Source organism: Urocitellus parryii, chromosome 9 (assembly GCF_045843805.1).
Source record: "Urocitellus parryii isolate mUroPar1 chromosome 9, mUroPar1.hap1, whole genome shotgun sequence".
Taxonomy (NCBI): domain Eukaryota; kingdom Metazoa; phylum Chordata; class Mammalia; order Rodentia; family Sciuridae; genus Urocitellus; species Urocitellus parryii.
Window position 1 is genome coordinate 135769922 of NC_135539.1, and position 19090 is coordinate 135789011.

Genomic DNA, 19090 nt, shown 5'->3' on the forward strand with positions numbered 1-19090 from the left:
ACCCTATTGCTTCTGGGCTTGTGGCAAGGCAGTAGATGGTGGCAGGGGTGCATGGTAGAAGCTTATTCACCTATAGGTGGCTAAGAAGCAAAGAGAGATAGGAGGGGCCAAGTTCCCACTGTCCCCTTTAAGGGCACACTCCCAGTAACTTAATTTCCTTCTACCAGTCCCTACCTACTAAAGGTTCTACCACTTCCCAATAAGCCTTTAGCATATTGGCCTTTGGGAGATGTTTAAGATTCAGATCATAACAAGAAAGAAGATTTGGGCTGGGGTTGTGGCTCAGTGGTAGAGCACTTGCTGAGCACATGTGAGGCCCTGGGTTTGACCCTCAGCACCAAATAAAAAATAAATAAATAAAATAAAGGTATTGTATCCAACTACAACTAAAATATAAATATTCTTTTAAAAAGAAGAAGATTTAATTGAGCTATTACTTAACCAAATAAAGAAAATAAAGCAAGAGAAAGGCAAGGAAATAATATGCAAGGGAATAATTAAAATGACTGACTCTGGAATTCAGGCTGAATGAAGAGGAAAGAAAGGAAATGAGAGATATGAGAAGAAGGAAAGTAATAGGATCAAGAGACTATAGATCTCAGAAGGATGGAAAGATTATTGAAATAAAAAATGAGCTAGAAAGAAATGAGTGGGTCAGAGAGTAAGATGTATACTACTGAGAATATGAAGGACTTACAGCAAAAAGGTGGAATAGGGAAATTCTTAGAGGAGCAGTTGAAGGAAACTGTGTTGTAAGATTCATCTCTGCAGATATTGGGATCATAAAAATTAAGCTGTGTAGGAGTCGAGGTTGTGGCTCAGTGGTAGAGAGCTTGCCTAGCATACATGAGGCACTGGGCTCAATCTCTGGCACCACATAAAAATAAAAACAAGTAAAATAAAGGTAATGTGTCCATCTACAACTAAAAAAAATATTTAAAAATAAAAATTAAGCTGTGTAGATGACAGTGATGCAGAAGACCAAAATACATAGAGGAGTGACAAGATGAGGCAGGGGGATTGGAGAATAAATGAGATTCAGAGTATGAGCATTTTAGGGAGAACAGACAGGAAGCAGCCATAAAAGAAGATAATACCTAGTCCAGGCAGCATGGTGTAAGAGTTATGGGGAAAATATCAGCCACACTTCCACAGGACTTCATGAAAGATAGTAACATTAGGAAACATTTTGGTTCTTATGAGATCACAAATTTAAGGAACCCCTCCAGAGAAGAAGTAGAAGTGAGAAACTGATGTGACTCCATTTTTGAAAACAGCTTCTACCTCAAAGCCTGTTCAAGGAAGGGGGCGTGACCCTTGTCCTTGGAAAAACCCACAGAGCACTCCTAGGCACATAACCACCCTGCTGAGTTGTTTGTTTGCAAACAGGAGACATCTGTGGGTGCCAGGTGTCCCTGACTAAGTAACTCAGTTATGCTAGGTGAGGACTTAAAACCAACACCCCCCACCACCCCCACCACCACAACCACCAATCAGCATGAGACAGGGAAAATACCTGGGATGCCAGATGACCCCCCAGTAGTTTTTGGTGGTTGATAACATGTTGGGATGTTGGGAAACCATGTAGTTTAGCACACACACTCCTCTAAACCAATCAGTTCAAAGGAATTCCCTTCTTGTACTAACCAATCACCTCTTACCTAACTTGTTCCCGCCAGTGAATGTGCCAATCAATGTTAAGAGTTGTTTGACTTTCCTGCAGTGTGGAATGATTTGCTGTGTGATGTTGTAACGCATACAGTATCCCCCCAAAAACCTATAAAATCTCACTGAACAAAAAAAAACCAGGACTCACTCCCTGGGACCACTGCATCAGGAACGGTTGTGAGTCCAGGCTCAAGCTTGCAATAAAGACTCTTGTGTGTTTGCATCGGATTCGGCTCCTAGAGGTCTATTGGGGTCCCAGGAATCTGGCATTACAGAAGAAACAGCTGATTTTGCTCAAAGGATGGTCCTTGAGTGACAGTAGGCACAGTAAAGGGTTTCAAGAGGTGGGGAAAGATGAGTGGAAGACAGCATCAGAAGGGGAAATACAGAGAATCAGAGAGAGAATGAAGTATCTGGTATAATGGTTTTCAGGTATTTAGGGCTACTTATAAAAATTGGCACAAAAGAGGATTAAAGTATATAAGAGACTGTTTCAGAAAATTATTTATCATGGACAGTTATTTTAGAAGAAAAATAGGGGCCTTGGCCTAGGTGACTCAATTGGCCAGGAATATTCAATCAATGGATTATATCTCAGTTCTGGAAAAGGGATACTTCTTGATGTTCTTCTATCTATTCTTAAGCTACAGCACTAAACTAAAAAAAAAAAAAAAAAAAAAAATGTGGATGTTTTACTCAGCTTTTTGTTGTTTCGACCAAAAGACCTGAGAAGAATAATTTCTGGAGGAAAAGCTTATTTAGGGGCTATTGGTTTCAGAGGTCTCAGTCCATAGACAGCTGGGGTTTGAGGTGAAGCAGAACAGCATGGCAGAAAGGTGTGATGAAGAAAAGTGGCTCAAGACATTAGGATGAGGAAGCAGAGAGGAACTCCAGTCGCCAGATACAAAATGTCTACTCCAAAAGCACACCCCCAATGACCACCTCCTCTTATCACACCATACTTGCATTCAGTTACTACCCAGTTACTTCCATCAGGGGATTAATTCACTGTTTGGATTAAGGCTCTCATAATCTAATCATTTCACCTCCAAACCTTCTTGTATTGTTGCACACATGAGCTTTTGGGGACACCTAATACCTAAACCACAATAGTTGGTAAGGGGTAGGGAATGACAAATGATTTGTTTGTAACATTCCTTGTTAAGAGAGCCGATGAAAGTTTGCTGACAGGTTTGTATAAATGAATATTTTAAATTATGTGCATATTCAAATTAGATAATAAGAAATTTTCTATACTAACATTCATTCACTTGACCAATTTTTATTATGTATCCACTCAACAGCAACACATATAAAACTGTTCTAAAAAAGGCTGGTCTTTATTAAATTATTTTAATAAAATTAAATATAATATTCAAATTCTGGAAAAGGGTCATGGGTACAGAGATGGTAACAAAAGGAAGAGATGTTTTTCAATGAGTAGAATAAAAGAATAAGCAAGTTCTTCGTGGAGTTACATTAGCTGGGCCCTTTTAAGCAAGCACTGCCTATTAAAATATGAGAACAAACTAGAACTGCTTCATTGTTATTACCTTGCCATTACCAAATTAAAACATACTCAATAAGAGAAGAAAAGACACAGGGAAAGATGAATAAGAGATAAGAAAAGGAGGGTAGGAATTCACAAATGAGAATTAAGAAAATTTTCTTATTCACTGCTTCTTCCAAACACACTTTTTAGGAAGAATGACTTACTGAATGTATATTCTACCTACATCTTTCTAGTTATTTATATATTTTTGGCAATCAATCTCCTTTTTAAATCAAGTATTTTCTTCTCTTTCCTGCCCATTATGCCTCTTCTTTTTTCAAGATCATAGTCACTGTTTTTATGTAGTGGAGACAAATTATTTTATGTCCATACAAAACCAGAGTGATATTAATCACCAATAGGCAAATAGAATTATTTGGATATGGAAGAACATATACACTATAATAGTTTGAGGAGTAAAGTACTAGTAGTATAAATTCAAGAGGAACAGAAAGTGTCCCTAAAACTTGATGTCTGTGAAGGTTAAATTCTGCCTGCCTCTCTAGACTTATGCTACTCTCCCAATCCTTTGTTCCCTTAATTATGTGCTATATGAAACTGACCTCCATAGAACATAACAAAGCAATCTTCTCCTGCCTACAAGTTAGATTTGGCCAACAGGGACAATTGCAAAAAAATCAGAAAGCAGCAGAAGAGAGTTAAGGTTTATTCTCTCTTCTTTCTTTCTTGGTGGCCATTTGAGTTCTGATAAAGGCTGTGTTCTTTTTTGTGTAAACACCACAACTATCTTGCAGTCTCTCAGACAACTACAATTCTCTGTTGTCCAGAAACCCCTCCCTTTCCCTGAAGGTCTGGGGTTATACCAGCTTTCTACTGTTCATTCATAGATACCTCACCACCCTTTGATATGTCCCTTATGCTGACCATGCCTCTGTAAACTGTTAAACTTCTTTTAATTAATAGACTGAGTATGATAACTATTTTTGTTAGGAGTTAGAAAGATATAATTTCCAGTGGTTCCTAGAGGGGGGCATTTGCAGGGACAGGTCTAAACTATCTAATACTCCTCATTCCAAATTTCTCAACTTACTATCTCTTTTACTGTTCCTTAGTGAAAATTCAGCACTATCTTGTGGAACTCACTCCTTCATGGCAATAGCACTTCACTATGACATTTACTAATTCTTAGGAACTTTTTAGTCCTGTCAATACTGATTATCTTCACATGATTTAAACAAAAAGAAAATAGGTTAACTTATTATCCACAGTCTACAATTGCAAGAGCCCCTATTTATATAATGTAATTTATCAAAACAAAAATCAAAGCTACGTAAGTTTCAGGCATTTGCTTAGAAAAGGGAAGTAGCTTTCTATCTCACCTCCTTCTCCTTGTTGAGCAACACCAACTGACTGTCTGTGAGGATGCAGTACTTCCGCTCCCATGTTGTGGTCTCAGTATAGGGTGACTGACCACAAGACAGACGATGAGTGGGTGGTCCTTTCACATCTGTGTAACAAAACAGAAAAACAAGATTCTTCAATGTCAAATTAATAAAGGTGAGTCTTTTGCCTCTTAGAAGGAAAAAAAACTTATACACAAAAATTTGCCCTACAATCTGCAGAGAAGATGGCTGAAACACTGTGAGAAAAACTGTTAGTACAAACTTGATACAGTAATTACACTGTACAAACGCTAAAATAATGCAAAGTTGCTTCAGAGCTAAATTGGTATTATTCAAAGTAAAAAGATTCAAAGGTAAGAACAAAAGATATAGTGTGTAGTCTATGGGAGGAAGATAAACATGTAACATTTCCACTTTGAGAATGAAATATACTGGTTTTCTAGTCCAGAACTGAGAGTACAGTTACTGGCAGACTGTCTTAAAAACAGTTTTAAGAATTGAAAATGTTTAAATAATAGTATATTACCACTAGAGGCCAGTAAGATCTTTAAAACACAGAAAATAATGCCCTCAAGGAGAGATCTGAATGTTTTACTATCATGTTTCTTAGAGATAAAGTTACCTAATATTAAAGCAAAATGTCTCCACAATTTACAAATGCCTTAATTCCTTTTAAATGTCAACTGGTTATTATTACCTTTGCTACTTTATTTTTTTAATATTAACTGTTTACTCATTATGAGGGCTGTTGTAGAATCTGGAATATATCTTAATCTTAAATACACATTAGATCTATTAAATAAAGCATTTGACAGTTCAAAATACCTTAAAATTACTTTAGCCACAAAAGACTAATTCCTCTCAGGAATTTACTACAGTGATTATTTTAAATGTTCTAATTATTACTATTTAGTTATTATACTAGAGAAGAACAAACCAAAGAGATTGGAAAACAAATACCCATGAGGGCAGGAGAGTTGTGAATCATAAATAAGTATATTATGTCTATTACAAGAATGTTTTTAATTCATTGCTTTCTACAGACTTTCTGTCTTGTCACATGATGATAGGTATTACTGGTATTGGCTTCAATAAATCCAAAAGATTTCCTAGTTGCCTTATAGTATAATATAAACTGGCATAATTGTACCCAGATTTCTTTAGGAAGTAAACAACAAGTCAGTAATCAGAGCAATTTGGTGGATATATCTCTTCCCACATCATTTTGTATCCAATATTATCTTCCCTGTTCCTTCTTGTGTAACTTCCCATCCTCTCTCAGTCTATCTAACTTGCATGTTTGGGGGAATTTATCAACTTCCCCAAAGATAATTCAAGGTCCAAAGAACAATAATGTTACTAGACTTTTGCTAAACATGTTACTAATTCTTAGGAACTTTTTAGTCCTGTCAATACTGATTATCTTCACATGATTTAAACAAAAAGAAAATAGGTTAAATTTTTAATCACAATGTGCTTATTTCTGGAGTCAAAAACTAAGACAACTTTAACAGAGAGAGAGATGAACCCATTTAATGTGGAAATATACTGGTTTTGTAGCCCAGACTAGTTTTTATTCAAGTGACTAACTTTATTGTGTAAGTTAGCCATGGATACTCTGTCTATAAAAATTAGAGTACAAGATATTGTATTTGTAGCATAAACCAACTTTCCTGACAAAATATAAATCTGCATCAACACTGAATTTTAGGAAACCTAAATTCCTTTCTTTGTATGATCTTGAATAACTCTATTAAAGCCTCTCTATAATGTTCTCCCTTTGTCCAATTTGAATTTTGTTGTAATTTACTCAGGATACTGCGAAAATAAGACAACATATCATAAAACATTCTTGGACCCTGAACAATTTTGTCTCCAGTGCCAAACGTAGTACAAAATAGGAAGCAACTAAATAAGGACCAATGCCTCTATATTTTTAAATTTTTTTCTCTAAATGGAGAGATTGATTAATCATCCAGTAAGTGGCATGATTTCATCTGTTTTTTTCTACCTCTATATAATTCCCACTTTTCAATCATTTGATAAGAATACATGGAAGAAAAAAGACAAAATAAGCTATTATTTTTGTTCTATTTAGCACTTTTGGATTAGATATAAGAAGCACTTTAATAATATAAGACTTTAAAGTAATCTACAGATTTAATTTACTCATTTTATCATGTCCTCATTTCCTTAGCTAATTAAGGTCTAATAGCACATAAGCAAGGCCTACATGCTGGGATTATATGAACAGGACAACCTCAGATTTTTGCCCTATTTCACCTTATCAATGCTTCCAATCTTTATGCTCTAGTGACTTACTTCTAATTTCTGGTTTCCAATTATTTTTAGTATCTAAAATTCACAAGAGAAAAGATAACAGAAATAAAAAGAAGTATCTTAATAGCTAAATTAGAAACAAATTTAGATTTGTTCAATCCCTTCCCTATGAGAATACTAAGGACATTACATGCTGACCTCATTACAAAAATTAAATAACCTTAGAAACATTTTAAAAATCAGAAGTAACTCAACAGATCCTTTAGAAGGCACTCCTTTAAACTAGATATTTTTCTGTAGATGAACAGTTCAAGGTTGGTTTGTTTGGTTTTTTTTTTTATCTCAAGATTTCTTGAAATTCTTGAAAATTATTGAGAACTTCAAAGGGGGTTTGTTTATGTGGGTCATATCAATATTTAACATATTTGAAATTAAAATGAATCTTAGAAATATGTATTCATTTAAAAATAACAAACCTACTACATATTAACATAAAGGTACATTTTAATGAAATGTTAACAATTTTCCAAAAAAAGTGATTCTTTACATCTTTGCATATATCTTTAAAGACAGTTTGATTATTTCTGTTTTCTATTATTAATTGATTGTTTTAGTTTTATGCGGTTGATGTATAATAAGACTGTGCAAGACTCTGTCTCAAATAGTTGGAAAAGATAAAAGTATTTTAATAGTATTTTCACATAATTATTGATATTCTTTAATATAGTAACAAAACTCAATAAGCATCTGCCTTTAAAGGTCAGTGCAATGTGGAATCTGAAACCACGTTAATGGACTTTGCATATTATTTTATTCAAAATCAGTTGTCTACCCCATCCTTTGACTGGCTCTTTTATCCCGTATGTATGAGATTTTAACCATCATACACTGATCACTTAGAAAATATTAGTTAACTCAGATTTGCAGATCTTCCAAATGTTGCAACTTTTCATTATGTACTATCAAAAAAAAATATATATCACATGCCTAAATCTTCCCCCAAATCTTAATTCATCAGAAATGTCTTTAAATACTGAGAAGCTGTCAAACTCAAGGTGGCGGATATGAGTTCTCCAAAATTCTAATTTTCATTTTAGTCATAAATTTTATCTTTAGCAATAAATACTGCTGGTTGTTTCCCCAGAAGTGGCAGGTATGCCTCTTTTTTTTCCAGAAAATGTCTGCCACATAGCAAACACAGAATGACCATAATCTGTCTTTCAGTTTTATTATAAAAATAGCTTAGGGGTTGGGGTGGTAGTTCAGTGGTACAGCACCTGCCTAGCATGTGCAAGGCACTGGGTTCAATTCTCAGCACTGTATATAAATAAATAAAATAAAGATCCATTGACACCACACACACACACACACACACACACACACACACACACACACATATTATATAATAGCTTAAACCTTATAGAACAGGGGATCCTGGGGTTCCAGGGCTTCATAGATCATACATTAAAAACCATTGCTTAGACAATAAGACCTTAATGGAGGATTCTAAGAAAATCTGGCCATATACTAGGAGTGGTGGCACATGCCTGTAAATCCCAGCTACTTCAGAGGCTGAGGCAAGAGGACCCAACTTCAAAGTCAATCTGGACAACATAGCAAGACTTTGTCTCAAAATAAAAAAATTTAAAAAGGGTTGAGGACACAATGAGGGGGTTGGAGAATAGAAGTTCACTAGATTCAAAGGGGAATGAAGGGAAGGGATGGGGGATGAGAATAGGAAAGACAGTCGAATGAATCAGATACAACTTTTGTATTTTCTTATATGAATACATGACCAGTGTAACTCCACATCATGTACAATCACAAAAATGGGAAGTTATACTCCATGTATGTACAATATGTCAAAATACATTCTACTGTCATGAATAACTAAAAAGAACAAATAAAAATGTTTTAAAAAATGGTTGAAGTTGTAATTCAATGGTAAAGTAATTTGCCTGTGAGGTCCTGGGTTCTGTCCCTAGTACTGGAAGGAAGGTACAGAGAGAGGAAGAGAGAGAGGAAGGGAAAAATAGATGGAGAGAAGGAGGGAGGAAGGAAGGGAGGGAGAAAAATTCAGTCATATTTTATAAGATGAAGTAAGTGGGGAGAAGATCAGAGGTCTTAATAAATGGAAGATTAATGTGATTAAGGGATTATTAGAATTTGCACTAAATTGGTCACAGTAAAAATAATAAAGAAGGGACCATGTGAGCCAGATTTTGAAATACCAATCAACAAGTAGACTAGTAACTCTAGTTGAGGTAAAGAAATAGCAAAAAGAGATCAGAGAATAAAAGCGCAAGTACTATAAATACAAATTGATGGATGCTCATTAAGTAGGTTGTGTAACCATAATTCTACTTTAGTATTAGCAAGAAAGTCCACAACAGATAGTTTTCAAAAAAAAAAGGAAGAAAACTCATTTAAAGGATGAGCTGAACTGTGGAGCCAACCTAGATGCCTTTCAGAGGATGAATGGATTAAAAATGTGGCATATATACACAGTGAAATCCATTATTTCCAACTAATTTTCAAAACAGCATTCAAAATTCTAGGTTATTTAGTATATGAATAAAATCAAATGCTAGGACCCTTCAAATCAATATAAACTGAATAACTAATTGGTAAGGAAACAATAACAACAGATCTCTCTTACGTTAACCCTTCCTTGTGATGGGAGCTGAAAGCAGCACCATGGTCTGACACAAGATGTTGATGAAGCAAATTACATGACAGAACTGAACATTCCACTACACATGTATAAAAATAACTTTTTTCAGAAGCAAACTGTCTCTTTCAGAATTAGGAAAGTATCAAAAGATTTACAATAGGAAAGTAAATAAGGAGATCTGACTAAAAGCAGAAATAGGGGTAAGCGGGAAAGGAACACATATATGGCCCAAATATGGAGACTGTCAAAAGAAAAAAAAATGCTTGGGAAACCTTTTTTACTTTTCAGAATCTTATAGTCAAGGACCTGAACAGACACTTCTCAGAAGATGATATACAATCAGTCAACAAATATATGAAAAAATGCTCATCATCTCTACCAGTTAGAAATGCAAATCAAAACTACTCTAAGATATCATCGCACTCCAGTCACAATGGCAGCTATTATGAAGACAAACAACAATAAGTGTTGGTGAGGATGTGGGGAAAAAGGCACACTCATACACTGCTGGTGGGACTTCAAATTGGTGCAGCCAATATGGAAAGCAGTATGGAGATTCCTTGGAAATCTGGGAATGGAACCACCATTTGATCCAGCTATCCCTCTCCTCGATCTATACCCAAAGGACTTAAAAACAGCATACTACAGGGACACAGCCACATCAATATTTATAGCAGCACAATTCACAATAGCTAAACTGTGGAGCCAACCTAGATGCCCTTCGGTGGATGAATGGATTAAAAATGTGGCGTATATACACAATGGAATTTTACTCAGCAATAAAAGAGTATGAAAGCATGACATTTGCAGGTAAATGGATGGCGTTGGAGAAGATAATGCTAAGTGAAGTTAGCCAATCCCCAAAAATCAAAATGCCTAATGTTTTCTCTGATATAAGGAGGCTGACTCATAGTGGGGTAGGGAGGGGGAGCATGGAAGGATTATATAAATTCTAAACAGAGAAGAGGGGTGGGAGGGAAAGGAAGGGGGCAGGGGATTAGCAAGGATGGTGGACTGTGAGGGACATCATTATCCAAAGTACATGCATGAAGACACGAATTGGATGTCAACATACCTTATATACAAAAAGAGATATGAAAAATTGTGGTATGTATATGTAATAAGAATTGTAATGAAAAAAAGTACATGTATAAAGACATGAATTGGCGTGAACATACTTTATATACAAAGATATGAAAAATTATGCTCTGTATGTGCAATAAGAATTGTAATGCATTCCACTGTCGTGTATTTAAAAAAATAAAATCAATTAAAAAAATCTTACAGCTCCTTAGAAGTTAATCTGAATTTTTGAATCACACTATTTACTAGGCCACTTTTTTTTTTTTTTTTTTTTGGTATGGGGATTGAACCCAGCACATTTTATCACTGAGTTACATACCCAGCCCTTTTTATTTTTTGAGACAGGGTCTCACTAAATTGTTAAGGCTGGCCTCAAATTTGTGCTCCTCCTGCCTCAGCCTCCCAAGTCACTGGGATTATAGATGTGTGCCACTGCACCCAGTGCTGCATGTTTGTTTTTTTTAATTCTGATAAATAAAATGCAACTGGTAAAATCCTGAGCCTATTTATAACTTTTCAGAGCAAGGTTTACAGAATTCTTAGAGTGAATCCTCCAGTTAATACAAACCATAACATTTCATTCAGTCTTGATAGCCTTCCAATTCTTAATGCTATCCTTAAAACACAAACATACACACAAACAAAATTTTGGGAAATCTATCTATTTAGGGGAGACTTTAATACATCAAAGAGAAACACATTCTCAAAAATTAATTTGCATAAACTGTGGAAATTTGAACTGCTGTGGAAAGACAGATCTATCCTTTCATACATTTGTTTTTATTCCTACACCAGAGTTAACCTGGCTTTAGAAATGGCAAATTCTTCTGAACTCTAAAATTTCAATGACCAGATTTGTTTGGTCAGAACTCAAAGTATAAGACTTGTAAAGACTCAGAATTAGAATGACCACATTATACAAGCAAAAACATGTAAATAACTAAAACATTATTACCTACATATTTTAAATTGCTAAAACAGTAATTTCTTTAAATACATACTTTTCTTGTAACTAAAATAATGTTCAAAACAGTTTTAATAGACATTCATGATTAATATAATTCATAGGACAATTTACAAGATATATTTTTAATGGAAGTTATTTTTCTCATAAACAATAAAATCCTTGTCCTTGCCATACAGCTTTAAAAATATGGCATATATCTGGATATCTTCTATAGGCAATTTTTGCTATAGTAGAAGAAATAATGTTAAAAGTCCTATGGAGAGAATTCTCAACAATGACAATGACTGTAATATGCTGCTGAGGAACAGACCACAGTATAGGAGATATATAACCAAACTAGTTTATAAATGTATTGATTCTGTCTACTTAAGATCTAATGGAGCTGCCATCAACTTAATATCATTCTTAAAGCACAAAAAGGAATGGCAAACCTATACAGGTCATTAAAATGGTTCAATGTTACTTATTTTATTTCTAAATTTCTTTATACCATCCATATGTATCAATGTCAGGGGGAAAAAAACCCTATTACCAGAATAACAAAAATTTTCTTAGACTGATAACTATCCAACACCCATTGTCTATGAACTTTGCTTTGTCCTGACAGCCAGTGTACCTCGTGCAAATCAATGGTCCCAGTAAATTTAAATTTAACCACATGCACCTTGATCAATAATAAGGATACCAATTAAGGATTCAGTGTGTTTATATAAAATCACTAGGTTTTGTTTGGCTTTTTAATCCTTGCATTACAAATTCACTATGAGACTTTAACTGTTTGTTAAAATGAATTTATATCGTCTTTTAACTTCAGTGAACCATTTCAGTCTTCTCCTTAACTACAGAGATTTAATTTCCATGCTACTTGATTAATAGTGCCTAGTCGATAAATCCCCTATGCTCACCATCTCTCTGTTCAGTAGTTTTCTGTAGTCTAACATCTGTCAAGAGTTCCTCTGCAGCTTCCCTCAAGTCCCAACAGCACAATTCACCATTGCACTTCTAATTCTACTCTCTCACAGAACAGAATGAGTTATCTGACAACAGAGTAATATATTCCTTGAAGATATAACTTAGAGTAGACAATCACAAGTTTGGCAAAGATAACATTTCTCTTTTGAGAAGAGCTCCGTTTAGTTTGCTGCCATCACCTACATATCTTAAGATGGCTAAGGGGTATAATTCCTACAATGATTCTACCTTGTTTCCCTCCCCCCTCCATATCATGCTTCAGTTGGCAGTACCCCAAACACATATGCCATGAAAAGGAAGGCAGAGCAGATCACATTTTCTCCCATTTCTTAGACATGAATTAGAAAGAATAAATTCCATAATTCTCAGAAAGGACCAAGCACTGCCTAAGCAACTAACTATATGGCCTGGATAAGTGTAGTAGAAGGATGCAGATGTCAAGATGACAGCAGTTCTATTATAAGATTACTCTTCAACCCCAACAGATATATCCATAGATCATACTAAACCTCTTATACAGAAAAATATAAGATGTTCAAAGTAAAACAATTCATTTGTATACTAATGCTTAGAAGGAAATAAAAGTCCATATGAAAGTTTTTCTTAAAGTGAGATATTATTCTAATTTAAGAAAATACTATTTGGCCCTTAAAACATGACCATGGTGTTCTATTATTAAATAATCAAAATTCAAGATCCTTTTCATGTCTCACATTTCTGTTATAGGTAGAAAAATGAACTATACTGAGAATTTCAAACACCATTTAGTGCACATTTCGTTTCTTATATTTAGTACTTTTTCCTATATTAATACACCCCCACACTTGCTTCACTCAGTATTAAATCTCATCACTTTCCTTTAAGAGCCGCTGCTGTGGAGAAAGAGTTTTTAAAGGAATGTAATTCTTAATGAAGAGAGGGAAAAACAGTAAGTAGTTTACCAGTGTTGAGAGATCAGTTTCCAAGCATTTAAAGACTGGCTACACAGTCAATACTGTGATATTATGTCTCGACTTAAGAGAGCAAAAGAAAGCAAACTGCATTAAAAATAAAAATTGTCAAGAGTCTGGTAGCATTAAAAATCTTTAATAGATCTACCTTGATCTGCAGTGACAACTGGAATAGAATTCATAGCTAAACATTCTTCTTCTCTCAGTTGTGATCTGTTTGAATCACAAATTAACACAAGTACAGTAAAAACCATCCAGGAGATACCCAGGCTCCTCTAAAGAATTCCAATAGTCACTCACTGGTAAATAAATAGCTCAATTCATGAGCTCTGCCCTAATATAACCTAATTTCACATTAAAAATGAAAATCCATGCTTTTATCAAAAAGACCTCAAGTGAGTAGAAGGGAACAAACACCTAAAATGGATACAATAAAGTAGCAAAAGAAAGATTTAGTTTTTTCTCTGCAATACAACCAACATGAATAGAACAGACATTCTTCTTATACAGATCTAATCCATTCCTAAAAACATGCTGGATAGCAAATTCTCACATAACAAAAGGCTGAATTCTATTATTTTAAAATTTATTTTGGTGGCATTGGGAATACAAGTCAGGCCTCACACATGCTTTCCTCTACCACTGAACTACATACCTCCAGTCCTTAGTCTATGATTTAAAATGGAAAAAGGAAATTTAGTTCAAGTCTATATAAAACTCCCAAGTAAGGGTTGAGGATGTAGTTCAGTGGTAGAGCACTTGCCTAGCATACAGGAGGCTTAGGGTCAATGCCCAGAAGTGCAAATTTTTTTTAAAAAATCAATCTCCCAAGTAATTTCCCAAAATACTATTAAATATTCTTTAACCTCTATGTAATCCATCAAAAAGTATATTTAAAATGCTACTACAGCATCTTATCTGATCATAATGGAATGAAACTGAAAATCAATGATAAAAGAAGAAAGGAAAAATCAAGCATCACTTGGAGAATGAACAACAGGTTGCTGAGTGACATATGGGTTATTGAAGACATCAAGGAGGAAATTAAAAAATTCCTAGAGTTAAATGAAAACACGGACACAACATATCGGAATCTATGGGACACATTGAAAGCAGTCCTAAGAGGAAAATTCATTGCTTGGAGTTCATTCCTCAAAAAAAGAAAAAACCAACAAATAAATGATCTCATACTTCATCTCAAAATCCTAGAAAAAGAGGAGCAAAACAACAGCAAAAGAAGTAGAAGGCAAGAAATAATCAAAATCAGAGCTGAAATTAATGAAATTGAAACAAAAGAAACAATTGAAAAAATTGACAAAACTAAAAGCTGGTTCTTTGAAAAATAAATAAAATTGACAGACCCTTAGCCATGCTAACGAAGAGAAGAAGAGAGAGAACCCAGATTACTAGCATACGGGATGAAAAAGGCAATATCACAACAGACACTTCAGAAATACAGAAGATAATCAGAGACTATTTTGAAGCCTTATACTCCAATAAAATAGAAGATAGTGAAGGCATAGATAAATTCCTTAAGTCTTACGATCTGCCCAGATTGAACCAGGAGGATATAGACAACCTAAACAGACCAATAACAATAGAAGAAATAGAAGAAACCATCAAAAGACTACCAACTAAGAAAAGCCCAGGACCGGATGGGTATACAGCAGAGTTTTACAAAACCTTTAAAGAGGAACTAACACCAATACTTTTCAAGCTATTTCAGGAAATAGAAAAAGAGGGAGAACTTCCAAATTCATTCTACGAGGCCAACATCACCCTGATTCCGAAACCAGACAAAGACACTTCAAAGAAAGAAAACTACAGACCAATATCTCTAATGAACCTTGACGCAAAAATTCTCAATAAAATTCTGGCGAACCGGATTCAAATACATATCAAAAAAATTATACACCATGATCAAGTAGGATTCATCCATGGGATGCAAGGCTGGTTCAATATACGGAAATCAATAAATGTTATCCACCACATCAATAGACTAAAAAATAAGAACCATATGATAGTCTCGATAGACGCAGAAAAAGCATTCGACAAAGTACAGCATCCCTTTATGTTCAAAACTCTAGAAAAATTAGGGATAACAGGATCATACCTCAACATTGTAAAAGCAATATATGATAAGCCACAGGCCAGCATCATTCTGAATGGAGAAAAATTGAAGGCATTCCCTCTAAGATCTGGTACAAGACAGGGATGCCCTCTCTCACCACTTCTGTTCAACATAGTCCTCGAAACACTGGCAAGAGCAATTAGGCAGACGAAAGAAATTAAAGGCATAAAAATAGGAAAAGAAGAACTTAAATTATCACTATTTGCAGATGATATGATTCTATACCTAGCAGACCCAAAAGGGTCTACAGAGAAGCTATTAGAGCTAATAAATGAATTCAGCAAAGTGGCAGGATATAAAATCAACACGCATAAATCAAAGGCATTCCTGTATATCAGCGACAAATCCTCTGAAACGGAAATGAGGACAACTACTCCATTCACAATATCCCCCCAAAAAATAAAATACTTGGGAATCAACCTAACAAAAGAGGTGAAAGATTTATACAATGAAAATTACAAAACCCTAAAGAAAGACATAGAAGAAGACCTTAGAAGATGGAAAAATATACCCTGCTCATGGATAGGCAGATCCAACATCATCAAAATGGCGATATTACCAAAAGTTCTCTATAAGTTCAATGCAATGCCAATCAAAATCCCAGCTGCATTTCTTGTAGAAATAGATAAAAGAATCATGAAATTCATATGGAATAATAAGAGACCCAGAATAGCAAAAACAATACTAAGCAGGAAGTGTGAATCAGGCGGTATAGCGATACCAGACTTCAAACTATACTACAGAGCAATAGTAACGAAAACAGCATGGTACTGGTACCAAAACAGGCGGGTGGACCAATGGTATAGAATAGAGGACACAGTAACCAATCCACAAAACTACAACTATCTTATATTTGATAAAGGGGCTAAAAGCATGCAATGGAGGAAGGATAGCATCTTCAACAAATGGTGCTGGGAAAACTGGAAATCCATTTGCATCAAAATGAATCTGAATCCCTATCTCTCGCCTTGCACAAAAGTTAACTCAAAATGGATCAAGGAGCTTGATATTAAATCAGAGACACGGCATCTGATAGAAGAAAAAGTTGGTTATGATCTACATACTGTGGGAGCAGGCTCCAAATTCCTCAATAGGACACCCATAGCGCAAGAGTTAACACCTAGAATCAACAAATGGGACTTACTCAAACTAAAAAGTTTTTTCTCAGCAAAAGAAACAATAAGAGAGATAAACAGGGAGCCTACATCCTGGGAACAAATCTTTACTCCACACACTTCAGATAGAGCCCTAATAACCAGAATATATAAAGAACTCAAAAAATTAGACAATAAGACAACAAGTAACCCAATCAATAAATGGGCAAAGGACCTGAACAGACACTTCTCAGAAGAGGACATACAATCAATCAATAAGTACATGAAAAAATGCTCACCATCGCTAGCAGTCAGAGAAATGCAAATCAAAACTACCCTAAGATACCATCTCACTCCAGTAAGATTGGCAGCCATTAGGAAGTCAAACAACAATAAGTGCTGGAGAGGATGTGGGGAAAAGGGCACTCTTGTTCATTGCTGGTGGGACTGCAAATTGGTGCAGCCAATTTGGAAAGCAGTATGGAGATTTCTTGGAAAGCTGGGAATGGAACCACCATTTGACCCAGCTATTCCCCTTCTCGGTCTATTCCCTAAAGACCTAATAAGAGCATGCTACAGGGACACTGCTACATCGATGTTCATAGCAGCACAATTCACGATAGCAAGATTATGGAATCAGCCTAGATGCCCTTCAATAGATGAATGGATTAAAAAAATGTGGCATTTATACACAATGGAGTATTACTCTGCATTTAAAAATGACAAAATCATAGAATTTGGAGGGAAATGGATGGCATTAGAGCAGATTATGCTAAGTGAAGCTAGTCAATCTTTAAAAAACAAATACCAAATGACTCCTCTGATATAAGGGGAGGAAACAAGGACAGGGTAGGGACGAAGAGCTTGAGACGAAGATTTTCATTAACAGGGTTGAGAGGTGGGAGGGAAAGGAAACGAGAAGGGGAATCGCATGGAAATGGAAGGCGATCCTCAGGGTTATACAAAATGACATATAAGAGGAAAGGAGGGGTAAGACAAGATAATTCAAATGGAAGAAGTGATTTACAGTAGAAGGGGTAGAGAGAGAAAAGGGGAGGGGAGGGGAGGGGAGGGGGGATAGTAGAGAATAATATAGACAGCAGAATACATCAGACACTAGAAAGGCAATATGTCAATCAATGGAAGGGTAACTGATGTGATGCAGCAATCTGTATACGGGATAAAATTGGGAGTTCATAACTCATTTGAATCAAACTGTGAAATATGATGTATGAGGAACTATGTAATGTTTTGAACGACCAACAATAAAAAAAAATGCTACTACAAAGTCATTTAATATTTAATGAACTTCTTAGTACATTTATATACAATATATAGTATATCCTATACAAGTTATACTCCCTCTATACTACAAACATTACAGTAAGTAAACAAAGACAATAATTTATTAAAGATATACAATGAATGCAAAGGACAATGAGAATAAAGTTAAATACAAGGCTTTTTCAAAGTAGCACCACTATCATAGTTGTCTTCATTTTTCTCTCACAAATGGATAAAATTCATAGACATAATGCATGAGGATGGCCGAGATTATGTTTTCTCTCTTTTCATTTTTTGTCTATCATTCATTCATCTTTATCATTTCTATCTTTTCTTCTAAGTCAGAGCTTCCATAATTCTCCAAGGTTTACCTACTTTCCATATGCTTTTCCATTATCTTAGAAGATATTAAGATTGCACAAAACCTTTAACAATATCACAAAACTATCCCTTTTGGGAAAAAAACAGCTGATACATGACAATACACCTACTTATACATATTTTCTTACCCAGATTTTCAGCAACTTAAATTTTTGCTCAAATACACACAGGGGTGTTAGTAAAAATTAATTGTACAGTCAATTTTAGGTTAAAAATGTCTAAGCCATTATTGAAAATATTTGGATAATGAGTTCAGATGTCAAGGGATAAATTTACATTACAGAGAATAAAGAGAGAAGAGTGAAGATAAAAAAGAAATGGTGATTTGAAATGCTCATCCATATTTATTTACTTATTTTTTTAGTTGTAGATGGACACAATATCTTTATTTATTTTTATGTGGTGCTGGGGATCGAACCCAGTGCCTCACACATGCTAGGCACACATTCTACCTCTGAGCCACAGCCCCAGTGAGGATCAGGTAGAAGAAAATACAAAGGTCTTCAGGAAAAGAAACGAAAAGGAGGGCAAAAGGGACTTTCTTTAGGATACAATGTAGATTTGAAAGCTACCTTTGAGATCAATAAATAATACTTCCTCAAATCAGATTAATAAAATGAGGTTTGAAATTATAAAACACTTAGCACAGTTATCTTAGAATTTAGTTATTCTTCTGTAAAATCTAGATTT

At 35.0% G+C, this 19090-nt stretch overlaps 1 protein-coding gene across 4 annotated transcripts in view; it reads right to left on the reverse strand.

Annotated features, from left to right (window-relative positions):
• Window positions 1–19090, reverse strand: part of Rasal2 (RAS protein activator like 2) — a 346050-nt gene that overhangs the window by 181326 nt on the left and 145634 nt on the right. For all 4 annotated transcript variants that reach the window (XM_026388446.2, XM_026388445.2, XM_026388444.2 and 1 more), the window contains exon 2: window positions 4561–4688. In XM_026388446.2, coding sequence (XP_026244231.2) covers window positions 4561–4688 — 128 coding nt within the window. The remainder of the gene's footprint in view (window positions 1–4560; window positions 4689–19090) is intronic.